At 61.0% G+C, this 16,666-nt stretch overlaps 2 protein-coding genes across 9 annotated transcripts in view; one reads left to right on the top strand and one right to left on the bottom strand.

Moving 5' to 3' along the window:
• The first annotated feature begins 1,508 nt into the window (after nt 1-1,508).
• On the top strand, nt 1,509-5,380 carry BHLHA15 (basic helix-loop-helix family member a15). The gene is made up of 2 exons (XM_069569573.1): nt 1,509-1,592; nt 2,250-5,380. Exon 2 carries the CDS (start codon nt 2,307-2,309, stop codon nt 2,865-2,867), a length of 561 nt encoding a protein of 186 aa, XP_069425674.1. The 5' UTR covers nt 1,509-1,592; nt 2,250-2,306; the 3' UTR covers nt 2,868-5,380.
• The window catches only part of TECPR1 (tectonin beta-propeller repeat containing 1), a 28,738-nt gene continuing 17,408 nt past the window's right edge, over nt 5,337-16,666 (bottom strand). For 2 of the 8 annotated variants that reach the window (XM_069569572.1, XM_069569571.1), the window contains 12 exons: nt 16,505-16,662; nt 15,558-15,691; nt 14,675-14,777; nt 10,703-10,799; nt 10,549-10,628; nt 9,909-9,965; nt 9,324-9,504; nt 8,894-9,029; nt 8,035-8,127; nt 7,241-7,347; nt 6,962-7,081; nt 5,337-6,798 (listed from right to left, as the gene is read on the bottom strand). In XM_069569572.1, the coding sequence (XP_069425673.1) occupies nt 6,655-6,798; nt 6,962-7,081; nt 7,241-7,347; nt 8,035-8,127; nt 8,894-9,029; nt 9,324-9,504; nt 9,909-9,965; nt 10,549-10,628; nt 10,703-10,799; nt 14,675-14,777; nt 15,558-15,691; nt 16,505-16,662 (1,410 nt within the window). In that variant the 3' untranslated portion in view covers nt 5,337-6,654. Of the gene's footprint in view, nt 6,799-6,961; nt 7,082-7,240; nt 7,348-8,034; nt 8,157-8,893; nt 9,030-9,323; nt 9,505-9,908; nt 9,966-10,548; nt 10,629-10,702; nt 10,800-14,674; nt 14,778-15,557; nt 15,692-16,504; nt 16,663-16,666 lie in introns of all 8 variants that reach the window. The other 6 variants (XR_011252563.1, XR_011252564.1, XM_069569570.1 and 3 more) reach the window with 6 other exon arrangements.

The raw sequence follows: 16,666 nt of genomic DNA, 5'->3' as shown, positions 1-16,666 counted from the left end.
CTCAGTTGTAAGAGGTTCACGGCAATATAACAAGTTAATGAACTTTGAGTTTAAATTGTGTACATTTTTAAATTGTAAGATTTTTACTGTATATTGATGCATAGTGTGATTCAAATAAATTGCTTGTAATTTAAAAACTATTTAATATTCAAAATAAATATAGTTATATATTTATAAACTCTGTTGCTGCACCGATTCTGTGTGTTCCACTGTATGAGTCCCGAGGTGGGTGGCCTGGCCCTGCCCTGGAGGATGCTGGGAACCTGAAGCCCTGGGTCCCTTGCTGCCCTAGTCCCTAGAGACAGGATGCCCTCTGCTGTGCCAGACCTAAACCCAGCCCCTTCCACCCTCCCTAGAGCGAGATTTGTATAGTCACTGGGGGACAGGCGCATAGTGTTTGCATTGCTGTAAAGTATCTGTAATTCAAGGTGTTTGCACTTATGGATGAACTTCAGAAGCATTTTAATTTCGGAGATCCAGCCTCTATGGAGCTCTAATAAGCCCAGTGGCTAATCAGCTCAGAACCGCCCTGAGTGGCCCCCTCTTAATGTCCTGGTCCGAGCTGCCACCAGCTGGGAAGTCAGCCTCCTTGTACCGAAACAGGGGTCTGGCCCCCGGTTGGTTCAGGTTACATCAACTGCGGAGTGGCCCTGGGGAGGTAGATGGACGAGGCCTGTGAACCCCCATTCAGAGAGCCCAGGAAGGGCAGCGAGGGACTCTGTCCCCGACGTGCGGGGACAGCGCCGACCCTGGGCCTGCAGGGCCCGAGTCCGGGAGGGGCTGGTAGCCCACGCCGAGTGCCACTGTGGATACCACTCGCCCTCCGGCTGCCTCCCTTCAGCCCCCAGGAACCCCTGAGCAGTTGCTGCCGTTAACACCTTTTAGTGCTGCCAGTCAAAGGTGAGGAAGCTGAGGCCAAGGGCGATTAAGCAGAGCAGGTAGGTGGCAGCCAGTTTTGACCTCAAGCGGCTGCGCCCCCGGAGACCTCCGAAGGAAAACCGCTGACCAGTTGTTGCCCGGTGATCCGCCCACCGGCGGCGGAGCAGGTGCCCCCGGGCAGCTTCCGTCCCCTAGCACCTGGGCCGGCGCCGCGGGCCTGGCGGGGGGCGGGTCCGCAGCCCGGGGTGCCGCGGGGGTCCTCCCGAAACGTGGGGTGAGCGCGCGGGGGCGTCGGGGCTGCTGTTCTATCAGGGCGGCGGCCGCGGCCTTTTGGGGACCCTAGCATTACTGCCAAACGGCTGCTCCCACGAGTTTGACTTTGGCTCACAGCGCCACGGCCGGGTGCTCCCCCTTCGGGCGGGCTCGCGGCGAGGCCTCGGGCTCCCATCCGACCCGAGGGCCGGGCTGCGGAGGCCAGAGCTCCTCTGGGCCGGGCCGGGCCGGGCCGGGCGAGCCGGGAGGCGGCCGCGGGTTCCCGGCCCGCAGGTGCGCCCCCGCCCCCGCAGCCGGGCGGGACGCACGGACTCCGGCCCCGCCCCGCGCCCGCCCCGCGGGCTCATTTACATGCGGCCGCCGCCCCGCCCGGGGCGCCTAAAGCGACGTGTCCTTGTCCCCCGTGGGCAGCCCCAGCGCGTGCGGCCGCGGATCCCCAGGTAACGGGGGTGGGGGTGCGGGTGGGGCGGCGGGGAGAGGACCCTGGGACAGGACCCGGGGTGGTGACTGGCGGGAAAAACCTGAGTCGGGGGTCCGGGTCTGCAGCGCCCCCACCCCCCGGGGCCGCGGCCGTCCATCCCCGTGGTGAGCCTGGGGACTGCTGCGGTCTCTGGCCACCGTCCACCTCTGACCTCCCGACAGCCGCCTCAGGTCCACAGCCATTCGGGCACCAGTGTCCCTGCGTGTGTGGCGTCTTGGGGGCAGGACGGCGAGCACGGTGGGGCCGAGCTGCTGTCTGGCCATCCGGGCAAGCAGGAGGCAGCGTAGCCTCTGGCGGAGAGGCTGCACCTCTGGGTGGTCTCAGCAGAGTGTCAACCGGCCACCTAAGCTCAGGAGGCCCTCAGGCGGCAGTGAGGGGCATGGGGCCTGAGAAAGGCCTAGGGGCAAAGCGTGTCTCCCACAAGATCAGGAAAACGCCTGAGGGGTCAATGTGAGGTCTAGCGGGGCTCCGGGGGTGGGGGTGGGGTGGGGTCATCTCAGCGCCGCGAGGTGAATGGGACTCAGGGGTCACTGTGCAATGAGTGGTCGGTCAGCTGCTGTTGAATGTCCCCTGGCCTGCTGAGTGACTGCAGGGTGGCCTGTGTTCTGGATTTCAGCTCCAAAGGCCCGCTTCCTCTGAGAGCCACCACCTGCAGGACAACTAGTCTGGAGCCATGAAGACCAAGAGTCGGCCACCCCGGCGCCGGGCACCTCCACAAGACCCAGAAGCCACCCCAGGGGAGCGGACGCCCGACAGGCCACCGCCGGGTTCGGGTGGGCCGGACGCGACCAAGGCTCTGCGGAGCCGGATGGCGCGGGCTCAGGGGGCGCGGGCGGAGGGCGGGCGCCGGCGGCCGGGGCCGGGGGGCCGGCGGGAGAGCAGCGTCCAGCGGCGGCTGGAGAGCAACGAGCGGGAGCGACAGCGCATGCACAAGCTGAACAACGCCTTCCAGGCGCTGCGCGAGGTCATCCCACACGTGCGCGCCGACAAGAAGCTCTCCAAAATTGAGACCCTCACACTGGCCAAGAACTACATCAAGTCGCTGACCGCCACCATCCTGACCATGTCCAGCGGCCGCCTCCCGGGCCTGGACGGGCCGGGCCCCAAGCTCTACCAGCACTATCAGCAGCAGCAGCAGGCTGCCGGGGGCACGCTTGTAGCCGCCGAGGCCCCGCCCGAGGGCCACCTGCAGAAATACTCCACCCAGATCCACAGCTTCCGCGAGGGCTCCTAGCGCGCTGCCCGGGCCCCGGCCCTCCACGCCCAGGGCTCGGGCCCCCGATGCTGAGCACCTCCCCGGACCCGCGCCAGCCCCCCAGGACAAGGCTGGGTGACTCGTGGCCTGGTCCAGGCCGCCACTCTGGACATCACAAGGCCCAAAGCTCCTCCAGGTCCCAGGACCTGCTTTTTTCATCGTGTAGGCAGGAGCGGGCCGGCCTTGGTCACTGAATCCTCATCACTCCTGCTCTCCCCAGGCAAAGGGAGATTCCATGTACAGGGTGGCTTGGGTAAGTTCCCCAGTTACTGCTGAGACCAGGGGCCCAGGGGGAGGGGGTTTCCCCCGACCCACACCACAGCCTCCGCATTCTGGGTAAACTGAGGCACGGAGCAAACAAAGCGCATGACCTAGAGGGGACTGGGGCTGCATGGAGGTGCTTGGAGCCTCTAGTTCAGCGTCTGTCAGGTGGAAGCCCTTCAGGTTTCTTCCCACTGATTCTAAAGGGAGCCTGTCTGGCTAGAGGGCCGGGGGTCTCTGCTCCCTCCTCCCGGGTGGGGGCTCCTGACTGTGGAGGGTCTGCGGCCGGCAGGGTGCTGAGGGCTCTGGAGACAGGGCCAGGTGGGAGAGCAGAGACAGAGGCTGCTCAGGCCTTGTTTCCCCGGAGCGGTCGGGGGTCTCCCCCTGCAGGTGGAGGGTCTGTCCCCCCGCCTCCTTCAGGGTCCCCCCAGGTCTGCCGCTCGCTGTTGAATCTGTGGTCCTGTCTGTGGCAGACAGGGGTCTGGGCAGACAGAGGTCTGACAGACTTCAGGATATTCCTGGGTCCTGGCTGTGCTTGGGGGCCCGTGTGGGGGCCGCGGGGCTCCCCTCCCCCGCTGGGTGCTCCTCAAAGGCGGGCCTGGGTGGCCTGGCAGGTCTTGGCCGCCTCGGGCCATGCTTCCTCCTGTGGTGTTCCTGCCCCGCCGGCCCTGAGGGCCTGGGTGACTCTGCTCTCAGCCCTGGCAGCTCATCTCCCCTGTCTGGTTGCCCAGGGCCAGCCTGGGGAGGGGACGGGGCGGCCCTCAGGCGGGCACCCCACCCACAGGGGCTGCAGAAAGGCTGGAGCTGGCCTAGAGCCCCTGGGGGCCAGGCTGCTTGTGGGCACTGTGGGTAGGGGCTGAGCCTAGCTAGGGGTGGGGTGGCCACAGCCCAGGACCCCTCACCGATGGACGGGATCAGCCTCCCAGCCCTGACTGTCTGGGCCCCAGCCGCTTCATGTCCTGCCCGTCTTGGCATCAGCCCTGGCTGCATCAAGGGCATCAGGTGGTGCCCCTGGAAACAGCCATTAGGGGCTTCAGTCCCAATTTTCCAGGTCATCCACCAGCTGGACACCCCCATCCCAGCCCCGCCGCCTGGCCACTGCTGGGCCCCAGGGCCAGGCCCTCTGGAAGGCCCGCCCGGGGAGGCCTGGTCCAGCCCTGGCCACTCGCCCCAGCCGACCTTCAGCACGGGTGAGGATGGACCCCAGGTGCACCTGGCTTGTCCCCCAGGGGAGGCCACTCAGGAAGGTCAGTGGTCAGGGGGTCCACCAGTGCGTGCTGACGTCGAGGGCGACTGCAAGCTGGGGACAGATGGGGCCCCTGTGCCCCTGCTGTGGGTGGCAGGGCCGCCTGGAACACGGGACGGGGAGAACCACAAGCCTACAGGCTCTTTTCTGGCGGAGGAGGCCAGGGCGGGCTCAGCTGGTCCCTGAACTTGCTGAATGAGCCAGCGACTGAGCCGAAAGCATGGGGGTGGGGGCAGCCCAGCAGAGGCTCCATCCAGGAGGTCACACCTGGTGACCAGGGGTCTGTGGGTCACCACCTTGCAGGGCGAGAGCCTTTGTGACTCTGTCCCAAACTGGCATCTGCTTCCCAAAGGGTCTCCAGGGCCCTGTCGTCTCCTCCGAGGGCAGAGCACACCTGCCTTCCCCGTGGCCATGTCACAAAGGGGCCCGGAAGGTCCCGGTCCAGATTCGGACTGTTGAATATGATATGGGGAGGGGGCTGGGCGAGCCTGCTGGTGGGTCTGCTCCGTCGACCCTCAACTTGGACTCCAAGCCCAGGCTGAACCTGCGAGGACACCTGGCCTGGCCCTCCCAGGCTGTGTTTCCTGACATGGGAGAGTCGCACGTTCTGAGCCCGGGGCTGGCACCTGGGGCCACAGACCCGCCGGCAGACCAGACCTGCGTGAGCTCGGGGCGCAGAGAATCCAGAACTGCAGCTTGCAGTGGGGAAAACCTACCTGGGACTGAACGGCCAGTGGCCCCGCTGTAGTCATGGTGAAAATGTTTCTTAAATGACCCCAGTTTGCTTTTTCTTAATGGCCTCTTCAGATACTAATGAAGCCAAAATAAACGGTCCCATGGGGTGATTGGTGCTTTTGCCCCATGCTCAAGTGGGTGGGGAGTTGTTTTAATCATTGTGGTAGCAGTAAAAAAAAAAAAAAAAAATTATCATGTCCTTGACATTCTGGCATTAAGTTTTTATTGAATAAAGCATCCAAGGAATCGAGATGGTTCAGTGATGCTGAGCTGGGGTGGAATGGGCACCCTGGAGAACCAGCAATTCACAGCAGAGCAACAGGTGCCACCGTGGAAGCAGCCGTGATGCCCACTTGGAGAGACTTGACAACTTGAGTGTAAACAGATAAGAGGGCGCTGACCCTTCACGAGCTTTCCCCGTGCTGCCCCCCAACTCCCGCCTCTCGGGCTCACTTTGAGGCAACCTGGCAGGGGCCGCCAGCTTTCCTCCAGTGCCCCCCGGGGAGTCAGCTTCTGGGCAGCAAACACGAGGCAGAACAGCGTACAGCTGAGCCCTTCCAGCGGGCCTACCGGGGTGGCCAATGGAGTCGGCTCGTCAGGGTCTCAAAATGAGCAGAGATGGGACGTGGGTTCGGACGAATCAAATCACCTGGTTGTGGGAGGCCGACTTGAGGCTTCAAGTACACCCTTTTTCTGATAAAAAGCAGCTGTACACTGGGAGTGGGGTCGCTTGGGGGCAGGGTGGGGGGGTGCCTCCCTAGGCCTAGGCTCAGGCCTGCCGCCTCCAGGCTCCTCTCACAGGCCGGTGGTCTATACCCACTCCACCCCCTGCAGCAGGATCTGCCTTGAGAGGAGCCCCCTGGCCCCAACCACCCCTGGGGAAGGGCTGGCTGAGGGCTGGGGATGCTGACCTTGCAACTGGACAGTGGGCTGGCGGTCCTCCGTCCACCCTGGGAAGATGACACCCCTCCCCAGCATTTATTTCCAACCCCTTCCTTAACTTAGGAAATGAAGTCCTATTTGCGAGCCCTTGTTCTGAGAACTGATCGGGCCCAGGAAAAACCATCCCGAGCCCCGCTGCCATTTTTCTTGGGGGAGGAGGAGGGTCCTGACACCACCTGGGGCCATCCAGGGCTGAGGGGGCTCCCTGGGTCCTCTTCCCTGGGGCAGTGTTCCTGGAAGGCTCCAGGCTCCCGCTGCAAAAGGCAGGAGGCAGAGGGGCAGGGAGCAGACAGTTGAGGCCAAGGCAACAGGGCCTCCCACCGCCCACCCCACGTTCTCCCCACGGCCGGGGACACGCAGTGTCCACAGAGTTTCACATTTCTGGGCTTTCAGGGCCTCCGAGGCGGCCATGACCTTAGGCCAAATTCTCTGCATGGACTCTAGAGTCTGGGCCTGGCGACGCCACCCCCGGATCCACGTTTCGGGGTGTTCTGCGTGAGCACGGCTCCGACAGGAAGTTTTGCATCAATGTTGGTCCTTGGCACCCAGCGCTATAGCTGCTCCCAGTGAGGGGAGGCGGCCTCAGCAGCAGACGGGGCCGGGGGTCTCCCACGGGCCATAGGCCACGCTCGGGGGCTGCCCATTCTGCTTGCTGGCTGGCTTCTGGGATGAACTTTCAGGGGCCCTGGTGGTACTGGCCCGAATGGAGAGGTGATCCCAGCCCCCCTGGGAGAAGAGAACGGAATCACCCAGGGCCATGAGGGGGTCAAGGGGCAGAGACTTTCCCTCCAGGGGGTCGGTCCCTCGAGGGGCTCTGCCCAGGGCACCCCCACCCAACCCCTGGGCGCCTGGAGACCCCGGCCAGCACAGCCGCCCAATGCCTGCTCACCCCGATGCCATAATCCCAGCCCTGCCCCTTGGGCTCCAGGGACTGCACGCCCGTGCGGCGACACACGGTTCCGCGGCTCAGGCTGTGGCTCCCCTGGACTTTGTCAGCGATGACCCAGACCTGGAACAGAGACCTGCTGAAGCCTGCTCCCTCCCTCTCCTTGCGGCACAAGGTCCATGGGGACAGCAGCGGGGGTGGGGAGGACCAGAGCGGGAACCAGACACCCCTAGTCCCCGCCCCCAGGGGGAGCGTCCACCCTCCATCCCCATCTCCCCAGACCTGGTCCAGGGGCCCCACAGACACGTGGCGCACATTGTTGGACATGTGCTCCCAGCTGTCGCCCTGCGGGTGGCTGGGCGTGACCCCCTGGCGGTACCACAGGTTCCCTAGGAGAGAAACGTCAGCGAGAAACTGGTGTGAGACCCTGAGCGTCCGGACCCCCCGCAGGGTCTGCGCGGCCGGGAGGTCTGACCGAGAGACGGGTGGGCAGGGTCTCTCTCTCCATCGGCCTGCAGCCTGGGCCGGCCCTGCCCTCCCAGGCCTGCCTGCACCCCGCTACATCATTCTCATGCTGGGCTGGGCTGGCACCCTCGTCCTCTGTCCACGCATGAGAACCTGAGGACAAGGAGTTCTTTAAATGACACAGTGACTTGGGCTGGAATAAGAAGGTTGGGTGCCAGCTCCTCGCCTTGCTTATCTGTGACAATGACAGGCCAGGAAAGGGCGCGGGCAGAGCCGCTCGGAGGTGGCCTGGGGTAAGGGGCAGGGATGGTCCAGGCCAGGCAGGTGAACTCCGAGTCTCAGGCCTGGGTGGCACCATCTAGAAGATGCCCCTGGGCTGTGGCGCTGTGCTCCGTGCCCTAGGCGCAGGCAGGCCTGAGCACCTGGGGAGGGGCTGTTGCTCCCCACCCTGCATGACTCTGGGGAGGGCCTGTGGGGAGGCCGACCTCAAACTGGCAGCTCTCGCGGGGCTCATGAAGGTCTCATGCTGGGGCTTTGGTGGGCAATGGTCTGGTCTCATCTCATTGGGGTGCTCAGGGAACCTCCTCCCAGGGGGATCAGAAGCCACTTGCCATTTTCATCCAAGGCGAACACCGAGGTGTGCCCGACGGACACCTGCTTCAACCTCTGTTTGGGAGGAGGCGGGATGTGGTACCAGCAGTCGCCTGCGGTGGGAGATGGGCTGAGATGGGACCTGGAAGCACCACACCTGTCACCCAGGTGCCCCCAGCACACCTGGCCTTTTCTGCAGCTCGCGGGGTCAAGCGGGTGCAGCCAACCTCTGTCCCCAGACCAGGCAGACCACACTGGTGACAGGGCCCAGCGGGAGCTGACCTGGGTCCTGCTGTCTCTTCAATGCCCTGGCCTGCCTGGGGTCTTCCCAAGGCTGCGACAGCTTCTGATGGGCTGCTGGCCCTAACAGGGACAGGAAGGTGCCCGGCCAGGCATGCGGTGGAAACCCAGCCACAGGCTGCTGTGCGAACCCACTGCTCCAGGTGGAGGGCACGGATGAGCCAGCCACCACCCACCCAGCAATCCTTGTGCCTGACGCTGTCCAGATGTCCAGCCAAGAACAAGCCTGCCTGGCCTTCGCTCCTGGGGGGCAGTCAAGGCGGACACTGTGAATGGGCCAGGGGGGCGCCCAGGAAGGTCCCTTAAGAGGCAGGAAGCCAAGGGTGGTGAAGTACAGCCCCGTCACCAGATGACCACCCCTGGGTCATCCCAGCAGAGGGGGCGTGGACTCTGGGGGTAGCCCAGCCTGGCCTCATGCCCGGTTCACAGGCGGTGCTCAGTAAATGCTTGTTGAATTAAACGGAGACCCATCAACCGGCTTCCCCCGGAAGCGGAAGTAGCCGTAGCCGCCCGCCGCCGCTCGACACAACATGGCGGCGGCGCGGCCGCAGGGCGTCCGCCTGAGGCGCGGGCTCTCACCATTGGGCCTGGAGGGGGACACGGAGCTGCGGTAGAAGGCGGAGCCGTCCTTCGCCACGGCCCACACCTGGTAGCAGGCGCCGATGGAGACGGAGGTGAAGGGCTGGTCGGTGCCCACGTGCATCCAGCAGAAGCCCTGAGGCAAAGGAGGGACGCTCAGGGCTGCCCGGTCCCGCCTGTCGCCCGCCCGGCCCCAGGGCGGACGGCTCCTTAGGCCAACCTCGACCTCAGCTCCAAGTGCCCGCAGGCCTAGAGACCCCCTCGGGCCCCGTGCAGTGTCTGCCGGGCCCAGGGACCCGCCTGGGCAGGCCCGGGGAGGCCAGAGCCCAGCCCTACTCCATGGCGGAGGCGCATCTCTGTAAGAATCCGCCCGAGCCCTGAGGGTGCTGGCGGGCTGGGCAGACCCTGGGTTCCCCCACCGGGTGCCCACCTCGGGGTTGAGCTCGGACACACCCAGACGGCACAGCACGTCCCCCTTGTCACTGATGGCCCAGAGCGCGATGTTCAACCCGCTCCCGTGGGCGCCCGGGCTCTCGGGGATGATGGACACGTCCCTGAGGGCCACGGAGGTCACCTCCAGCCAGGGCCCGCTGGTCACCAGCTTGCACTTTCTGAGCAGCAGAGAGAGCAAAGCCCCGGTCACCTTGGTGGTGCTGGGAGCCCCAGAGCCACCTGCTCTGGACAGAAGGGGCAGCTAGACCAGACCCCTGACCCCGGGAGGACCCAGTGGGCACCACTCTCCTGTGCTGTCTGCCCTGCCTTGGCACCACTCCAACCCAGCCTCCCACCCCCACCCCCTAGGATCCTGCGGGCCCTGCCAATGACATTTCTCTTATTTGTTCTTGAAAACAAACCCTTCAGAAACAGCCCTGGGAGCCCGGGGGCACTTCCTGGGCTGACATTTATTTTGATCCTGTTTTCTCCTCCCCAGTTGTAAATTCCCCTTTTCTTCCACAGGGAGTGAGGCCGAGCAGGGAGGGGCGCGGCCACACCCCCCAGTTACCTGCCTTCTCACCTGGCCCAGCACCTTCTCCTGACGAAATCCTTCATGGTTTTGTACTTGTGGTAAGAGCTGAAAGAGGAAGAAGCTGAAGTCAGCACCATTCTGTGGAATTTTCTAGAAAGCGATGCTACACACTCATTCCTTCTCCTGGGGCCTCAGTGTGAGCTAAGCAGGGGCAGCAGGTAACATAGGACACCATCCTCCTGCTTCAGGGACCTCCAGCCCCACCCAGGCCTCCCTCGGGAGGGTGGTCAGGGTCTCCCTGGGGCTGGGACCTCACTGAGGCCAGGACATGGCAGCTACCTGGAGAGGGGTGGTGGTTTCTAGCTAAGGGGCCTCTGAGCCCTCCCCATCCCAGGCCTCATATCGCGCGCTCTTCTGGGAGCAGTCAAGTTCAGGGCTTGAGGTCAAAGGGAAGGCTCAGATCAGGATAAACCTCCTCCCAGCCAGACGTCATCTGCTTAGAAGCCTCAGCTCAGGCTCTGGCTCGGTCTTTCTCGGCTCCGTCCTCCATCTGAACATGACTTGTGTACCGTGAAGGGCCTGTGCCACTGGGCAGGGTGGAGGGGCTTCGCCTGACTTCACCAGGCCTGACACTCGGAGCCCCAGCCCCCCTGAGGGCCCCTGCCCACAGAGAGAGAGAGACGCTTACGCGGGGAAGTCACTGGCGTACTGCCACCCCTCCGGGTCTGTGCCACCGGGGACGCTGAAATCCACGAACCAGTCAGAAACCTGGAGGAACAGGCGGGTCGGTGTGGGCAGACACCCTACTGCAACCTCTGCCCCACCCGCAGCCCGGAGCTCACCCAGGTCCACTGCAGGGACGGGGGCTTCATGCTGGCCTTGGTGCACTCCTGCAGGCCCGTGGCGTCACTCCACATGTACCGGTCGGTGGGCAGACCCCTGCGCGGGACACGAAGGGTAAGGTGACACCAGAGGGAGGGGAACGCAGCACAGCCACCGCCCGCCACCCAGGTGCCTGCATCTCCTGTGGGGTGGGGTGGGGTGGGCAGAAACAGGAGCTGCAGACACCAGCCAGCCAGCCCACCCACCTGGGGCCTGTGGACCCCACCCCCCTTCTCTTGCGTTGTGTGTGGTCGTGTCCTGTGAGCGTGACCTAATTTGGAAAGGGGGTCTCTGCAGAGGGTTGGCTGAGATGAGACAGTTACTGAGTGGGCTCTACTCCATCATGACAGCATCCTTATGAAAGGGGAGACTTGGACTCAAGCTTTCCATATCAGGAAGCTGACGTGAAGACCAGGAGAAGGCCATGTAATGACTAAGTGATGCCACCACCAGCCGAGGCCCCTGGAGGCCCCTGGAGCCAGGAGGGAGACTGGAGCAGATCCTCTCCACGGCCCTCATGGGAAAGAGACCTGCTGACACCTGGCTCGGACGCCAAGGCCTCTGGAACCTAGAGGATGGATGCCTGCTGTCGAAGCTATTAGCCCGTGGTGTTTTGTCACAGCCACTCTGCCTGACTGACAGTCCCAGCACACACAGTGCAGGGTGGCCTCCCCGGGTGGCTCTGAGCCTGTGGGAGCCCGAAGACCAAGGAGCGAGTGAGGAACAAGGGCCGAGGCAGGCAGGCCAGCACGCTGTGCGGACCCTACACAGGAGGCAGAGCTTTCCAGAACCCATGTAGGCAGTGTGTGTGAGCTGCCTCAGAAGAGCTCAAACCCTGATTTCCTGAGAAGAACAGAGAGACCAAATATTTACACGAGGAAACCCTTTAAACTGTCCGTATGAAAGGTCACAAATGGTCCACACATCCACGACTGAGGAGAGGTTAGATAAGCCTGTCCACCCGCAGGGACTGAGTCGGGAGGCTGTCACCCACCATCTCTACGTGCCTGCCTGTCCCCCTTGCTGCCCCCACCACCGGCGGGCGCGGGCACACGGACAAGTAGAAGGGCACTGCAGCGCTGGAAGTGGCTGCTACCTGGTTAGTGGGGCCAGAGCTTATTCTCCGTGTTGCTCTGCATCAATTTGAAAAGAAAGGAAATTTTTAAAAGCTTGTGCCAGTTATCCTAGTATCAAAAATATGAACCGTATAAAAATATAAAAATACCATTTTTAAGATATCAAGACCCTTGTCTCGTAGAAAATCACAAAATGTTATTGAAAAGATCTACATAGGACTTCCTTGGGGGTCCAGTGGTTAAGAATCCTCCTGCCAATGCAGAGGACAGGGGTTTGATCCCTGCTGTGGGAAGATTCCACATGCCATGGGGCAACTGAATCCACTTAACCACAACTACTGAAGCCCATGTGCCTCTAGCCTGGGCTCTACAACAAGAGAAGCGACCGCAGTGAGAAGTCTGCACCACAGTGAAGAGTAGCCCTGCTCACAACTAGAGAAAGTCTGAGCGCAGCAACCAGGATCCAAGCACAGCCAGTAAATACATAAAATTTAAAGGTCTACATAAATGAACAGCCGAGTTAGAACAAAGATGGCTGTTGTGATGCAAGGGAGAAGGATAGTCTCCAATAAATGGCTTGGTCACTGGATAGTAAAAGACCAATAACACTTGATGCCTACCTCACAACACACTAAGTACGGGTGAGGGGGTTCTAGACCTAAGTGGATAAGACAGAGGAGTAAAGCTTCTGGAACAAGCTGGACCAATCATGTCCCAGGGGCCTAATCACAACTGTCAGCACAGCCTACAAGATAAGGCTGGTTTTTACATTTTTAAATGGTTGGGAAAAAAAGGACAACGCTTTATGACAAGTGAAAATTCTATGCAATTCAAATTTGTGTCCAGATGAAACATCTCATGGAGACAGTGATGCTTATTTGTTTCTGTGACTGCTTTCAAGAGACAGCTGCAGAGTGAGCCGTTGTGACAGACACCCTGAGGCCCACCACACTTGAACTGTTTACTGTCTGGTCCTTTATAGAAAAAGTCTGCTGACTGCTGTTCCAGAGATAGGAGGAGGTATTTATCCCCTTAGGGTTAATGAGATTTCTTAAGAGGGTTTGTGGCTCAGAGGTTAAAGCGTCTGCCTGCAATGCGGGAGGCTTGGGTTCGATCCCTGGGTCAGGAAGATCCCCTGGAGAAGGAAATGGCAACCCACTCCAGTATTCTTGCCTGGAGAATCCCATGGCTAGAGTAGTCTACACAGTCCATGGGGTAGCAGAGTCAGACACCAAGACTGAGCGACTTAACTTTCTATTGTTATGTAAAAAAAGATCATCATTGGACTACATTTAATAATTAAAAGTTTCTGCTTATAGAGTGAATATGTAACAAAGGGCTCATGCCTTCATATGTAAAGAGTACTGGCAAATCAATAAAAAGAGCTCATCCAACCAAAACACATGACAAGGACTCGAAGGGGCATTTTACAAAGGAAAGCGTATCCAAGTGCCATGTATGTGACAGGCCCTTTGCCCATTTAGTTGCCAGGAGACAGCAACTGGAAACAGAAGACACTACTTCATGGTCACCAAAATGGCTGCAACACACAAAAACAGCAAAAATGTGGGGGCGTGCCCTGCTGCCGAGGGTGTGGATGGGTACACCCACTTCGGAGAACTGGCAATTCCAACATCAACTGGGTGTACTGCAACACCACTAGGTCCCCACAAGGTAAAGGACACAGTCCCCAGCAAGACCGCCTCCCTTCACACCAGGCTTCCGACTGACTGACTACAGGCTGTAGGACTCCCACTACCTCAGACTTGATAATTTGCTAGAATGACTCACAGAACTCAGGAAAACTCTCTACTTAGGCGAGAACTCTCATAGTTTTATTATAACGGGACCAGTGGAAAGGAGAGACACACAGGGCAAAGTCTTCCCGGGAGGCTCCCCAACGCTGAACTTAGATAAGGCTGCTCTGGCCGCTGGAACTCACACTACGGCTTTAAGGGCTGAGAAATACTGCAACTTAATTTACTTTTTAAAACAAGCAAAAGAACATATCCTAAGAAGAGTGTGAGAAACATGTTTCTATGCTGAGAGGGCAGGAACTAAGAAGAGGCATGCGATCTAGCTTTTCTAGAGTGTCTCCACTTCTGTCCCAAACACAGTGCCACTGACTCTCGTGTCCCAAAGCCTCACGTCTGGAGAATTAAAATAATTTTTGGTGGAGGCTACAATGTCCTCAGTAGCTTCCATTAAGCAACACTTTTTTAAAAAGTTAAATTACTCCCCTCCCCCCACTAAAAAAAGAGCACCAGATGGGATGGGGAGGGGGTGGCCATGTTCTATTTCTTGACCCTGGTAGTGATTATGTTGGGGTTTGGTTTCTGATAAGTCAGTAATATACAGGCTTCCCAGATGGCGCTGGTGGTAAAGAACCCACCTGCCAGTAGGAGATGTGAGTTCAGTCCCCGGGTCAGGAAGATCCTCTGGAGGAGAGCACGGCAACCCACTCCAGTATTCTTGCCCGGAGAATCCCATGGACAAAGGCGCCTGGCAGGCTACAGTCCATGGGGTTGCAGAGTCGGACACGACTGAAGCGACTTAGCCCGGTGAAGCATATACACGGTGATATATGTGGATATACCTATGTATGTCTACGTGTACTTCGACAGACACATCTCACCACATCCATGTATATGCACATTTCATGAGCTTGATATATGTTATGCTCTCCATAAGTGAGTTTTAAAAATATGTTATACTTAAAGATTCATGGGGGAAAAATCCTGTGTAGCCAGTCGGATCTAGTTAGTTCCACGCTGGGGGCCGGACGCCAGCTCTCCCACTGCTCGGGATGCGGCTGTCCAACTGGGCCCTGCTTCCGCAGGCGCCCACGTGGCGTACCTGCTGGTGTAGCCTGTGACAGGGTTCCAGCGCTGGTTCTCGTAGATGTGGACACACTTCACATCCCACTGTGTGAAGACATTGCTGGTGCTGCTGGCCAGGCCTGGGGGGAGAGGAGGCGGTCAGACCTAAGCCACACCTGCTGCCCGCCCGGCCAGGTGAGAGCAGGCAGCCTGGGAGGGCTTGGTGGGCTGGCTGGCTCGGGTTTCTCTCTTCCTGGGGAGAGGAGAACCTGCCACTTTTCTGCCGCAGCCTCTTAGCCTCTTCCCCTTCCATCTCACTTACCTGGCACCTGGCAGGTATGAGGGCCCCCCCAACTCCTTACTAACAAAGGTGCCTCGGACCCCTCACACGACCCCCACGAACCTGTAAGATGGGGACAGAGGGAATTCCTGCCTCACAAACAGGGATGCCATTAAGCCTGTGTAGACGTGTGTTTCAGCGGTCTCAGTAGACCACAGTTCCACAGAGTAGCCACCCTCACTGTGGGGCGTGTGGGCCAGGGCGTGAAATGTCCCGTTTCAGGGTTTGCTTCTGCCTCCATTTATCCCTGCTTCTGGGACGCAGGGAGCTCATGGGGGTTCAGCAAGCTCTCACCCCCTAAGGCACGGCCCCCTCTAAAGAGGGACTGGAATTAGGCCTGAATCAAGAGACTGTGGTTCTGGCAGCTGTCTTTCTGAAACCTGCACGGTCTCCGGTTCAGCTATGGGTGCCCAGGAAGGCTCATTGGAGGCCAGGCCTTTGTGGGCTTGCGCCGTGTGCTTTGGCCCCAGGACGTGGAGGTTGGCAGAGGTGAAGGTCACCTGTCAAACGAGCGTCAGCACGGGGGCAGGGAAGGCAGCCAGGGATTAGAGTGGGGTGGGCCCGGGGGAGCGGGGCCCACCTTCACCTTGGAAGCAGCCGCCGCCGTAGCCGCCCGTGTAGACCCAGGCCGTGTGGTCGTAGCCGATGCCCCACACCACGCCCCGGCTGTTGGCTTCCACCACCCGCAGGTGGCCGCCTATCTGCCGCCAGAACCTGTAGCGTGAGGAGGGGGGGAACGCGTCCTGCAGGTCTCTCCAGCCTCATCCCCTCCCTCTGCGGCCTGCCAGGGCTCCCGTTTGACTCAGCTTTGGTCTCCAGTGATGGACGCGACTGAGAATGAGGGAACCTGCTTGGCTTCCCCCGGGGGATTAACCAGCAAAGGGGGCCCAGAGCGGGCGCAGGAGCTGGTCAGGCCTGCAGTGGGCAGGGCCTTTAGGAGTCCCTGTCCATGGAGCTGTGTGGGTAATGGGGGCAGTTGTGGGGAGCTGAGGTCAGCACCCCGAGTTCCCACGCCCCAGGTCGGGGCGGGTCATGGCAGAGCAGGGTGAGCCACCGTGTGAGCCAGCACAGTCTCCTGGATGCGGGGTGTGCGGCCACCCGGGTGGCCTCCTGAGGGCGGAGGCCCTGCACTGTCAGCAGCGGGGCCTGTCTGGGCCCCGGGCACACAGGGCCACCAGGAGTGGACAAGCAGAGGGTGGGAAACATGCCCTCTTGCTACTGTGTGGGCCCAGCCTCACCCACGTGCCCCCAGTCCTCATGGGCTCTGGGTGACCGGGGGGCAGTGGCAGGACAAGTCGGAGACCTGTGTCCCGGGACTCCACTCACGCTGCCCCCCTGGGGGGCCTCACTCCACCTCGTGGCTTTAAATGCCACCCGGGGGCCACACCTGCCTCACCCCCCAGCCCCGCCAGGTTCCTGATGCCCCCTTGGGGTCCTTGCACAGGCCAGGCTGGCGGGAACCCAGAGCTGGGGTCGGGCCAGCCCCCAGCCCCCAGCCCCCAGCCCGGTCGGGTGCAGCCAACCCACATCTGGTCACAGGGCAGCCGGCGCTCAGGGCCCTCGAGGTCTGGACCGGGCTCGCTCACAAAGATGTCCCCCTTGCAGGTGACGGACCAGATGGCCTGCGGGGAGGGGCGGCCGTGCACCCTCCGGCTCTCACAGCAGGACAGGTTGAGCAGGGTGAGCTGG

This window comes from Ovis canadensis, chromosome 24 (assembly GCF_042477335.2).
Source record: "Ovis canadensis isolate MfBH-ARS-UI-01 breed Bighorn chromosome 24, ARS-UI_OviCan_v2, whole genome shotgun sequence".
Lineage (NCBI taxonomy): Eukaryota > Metazoa > Chordata > Mammalia > Artiodactyla > Bovidae > Ovis > Ovis canadensis.
The sequence above is the reverse complement of the archived record's forward strand: the minus strand, read 5'-3'. Positions and strand labels throughout refer to the sequence as shown.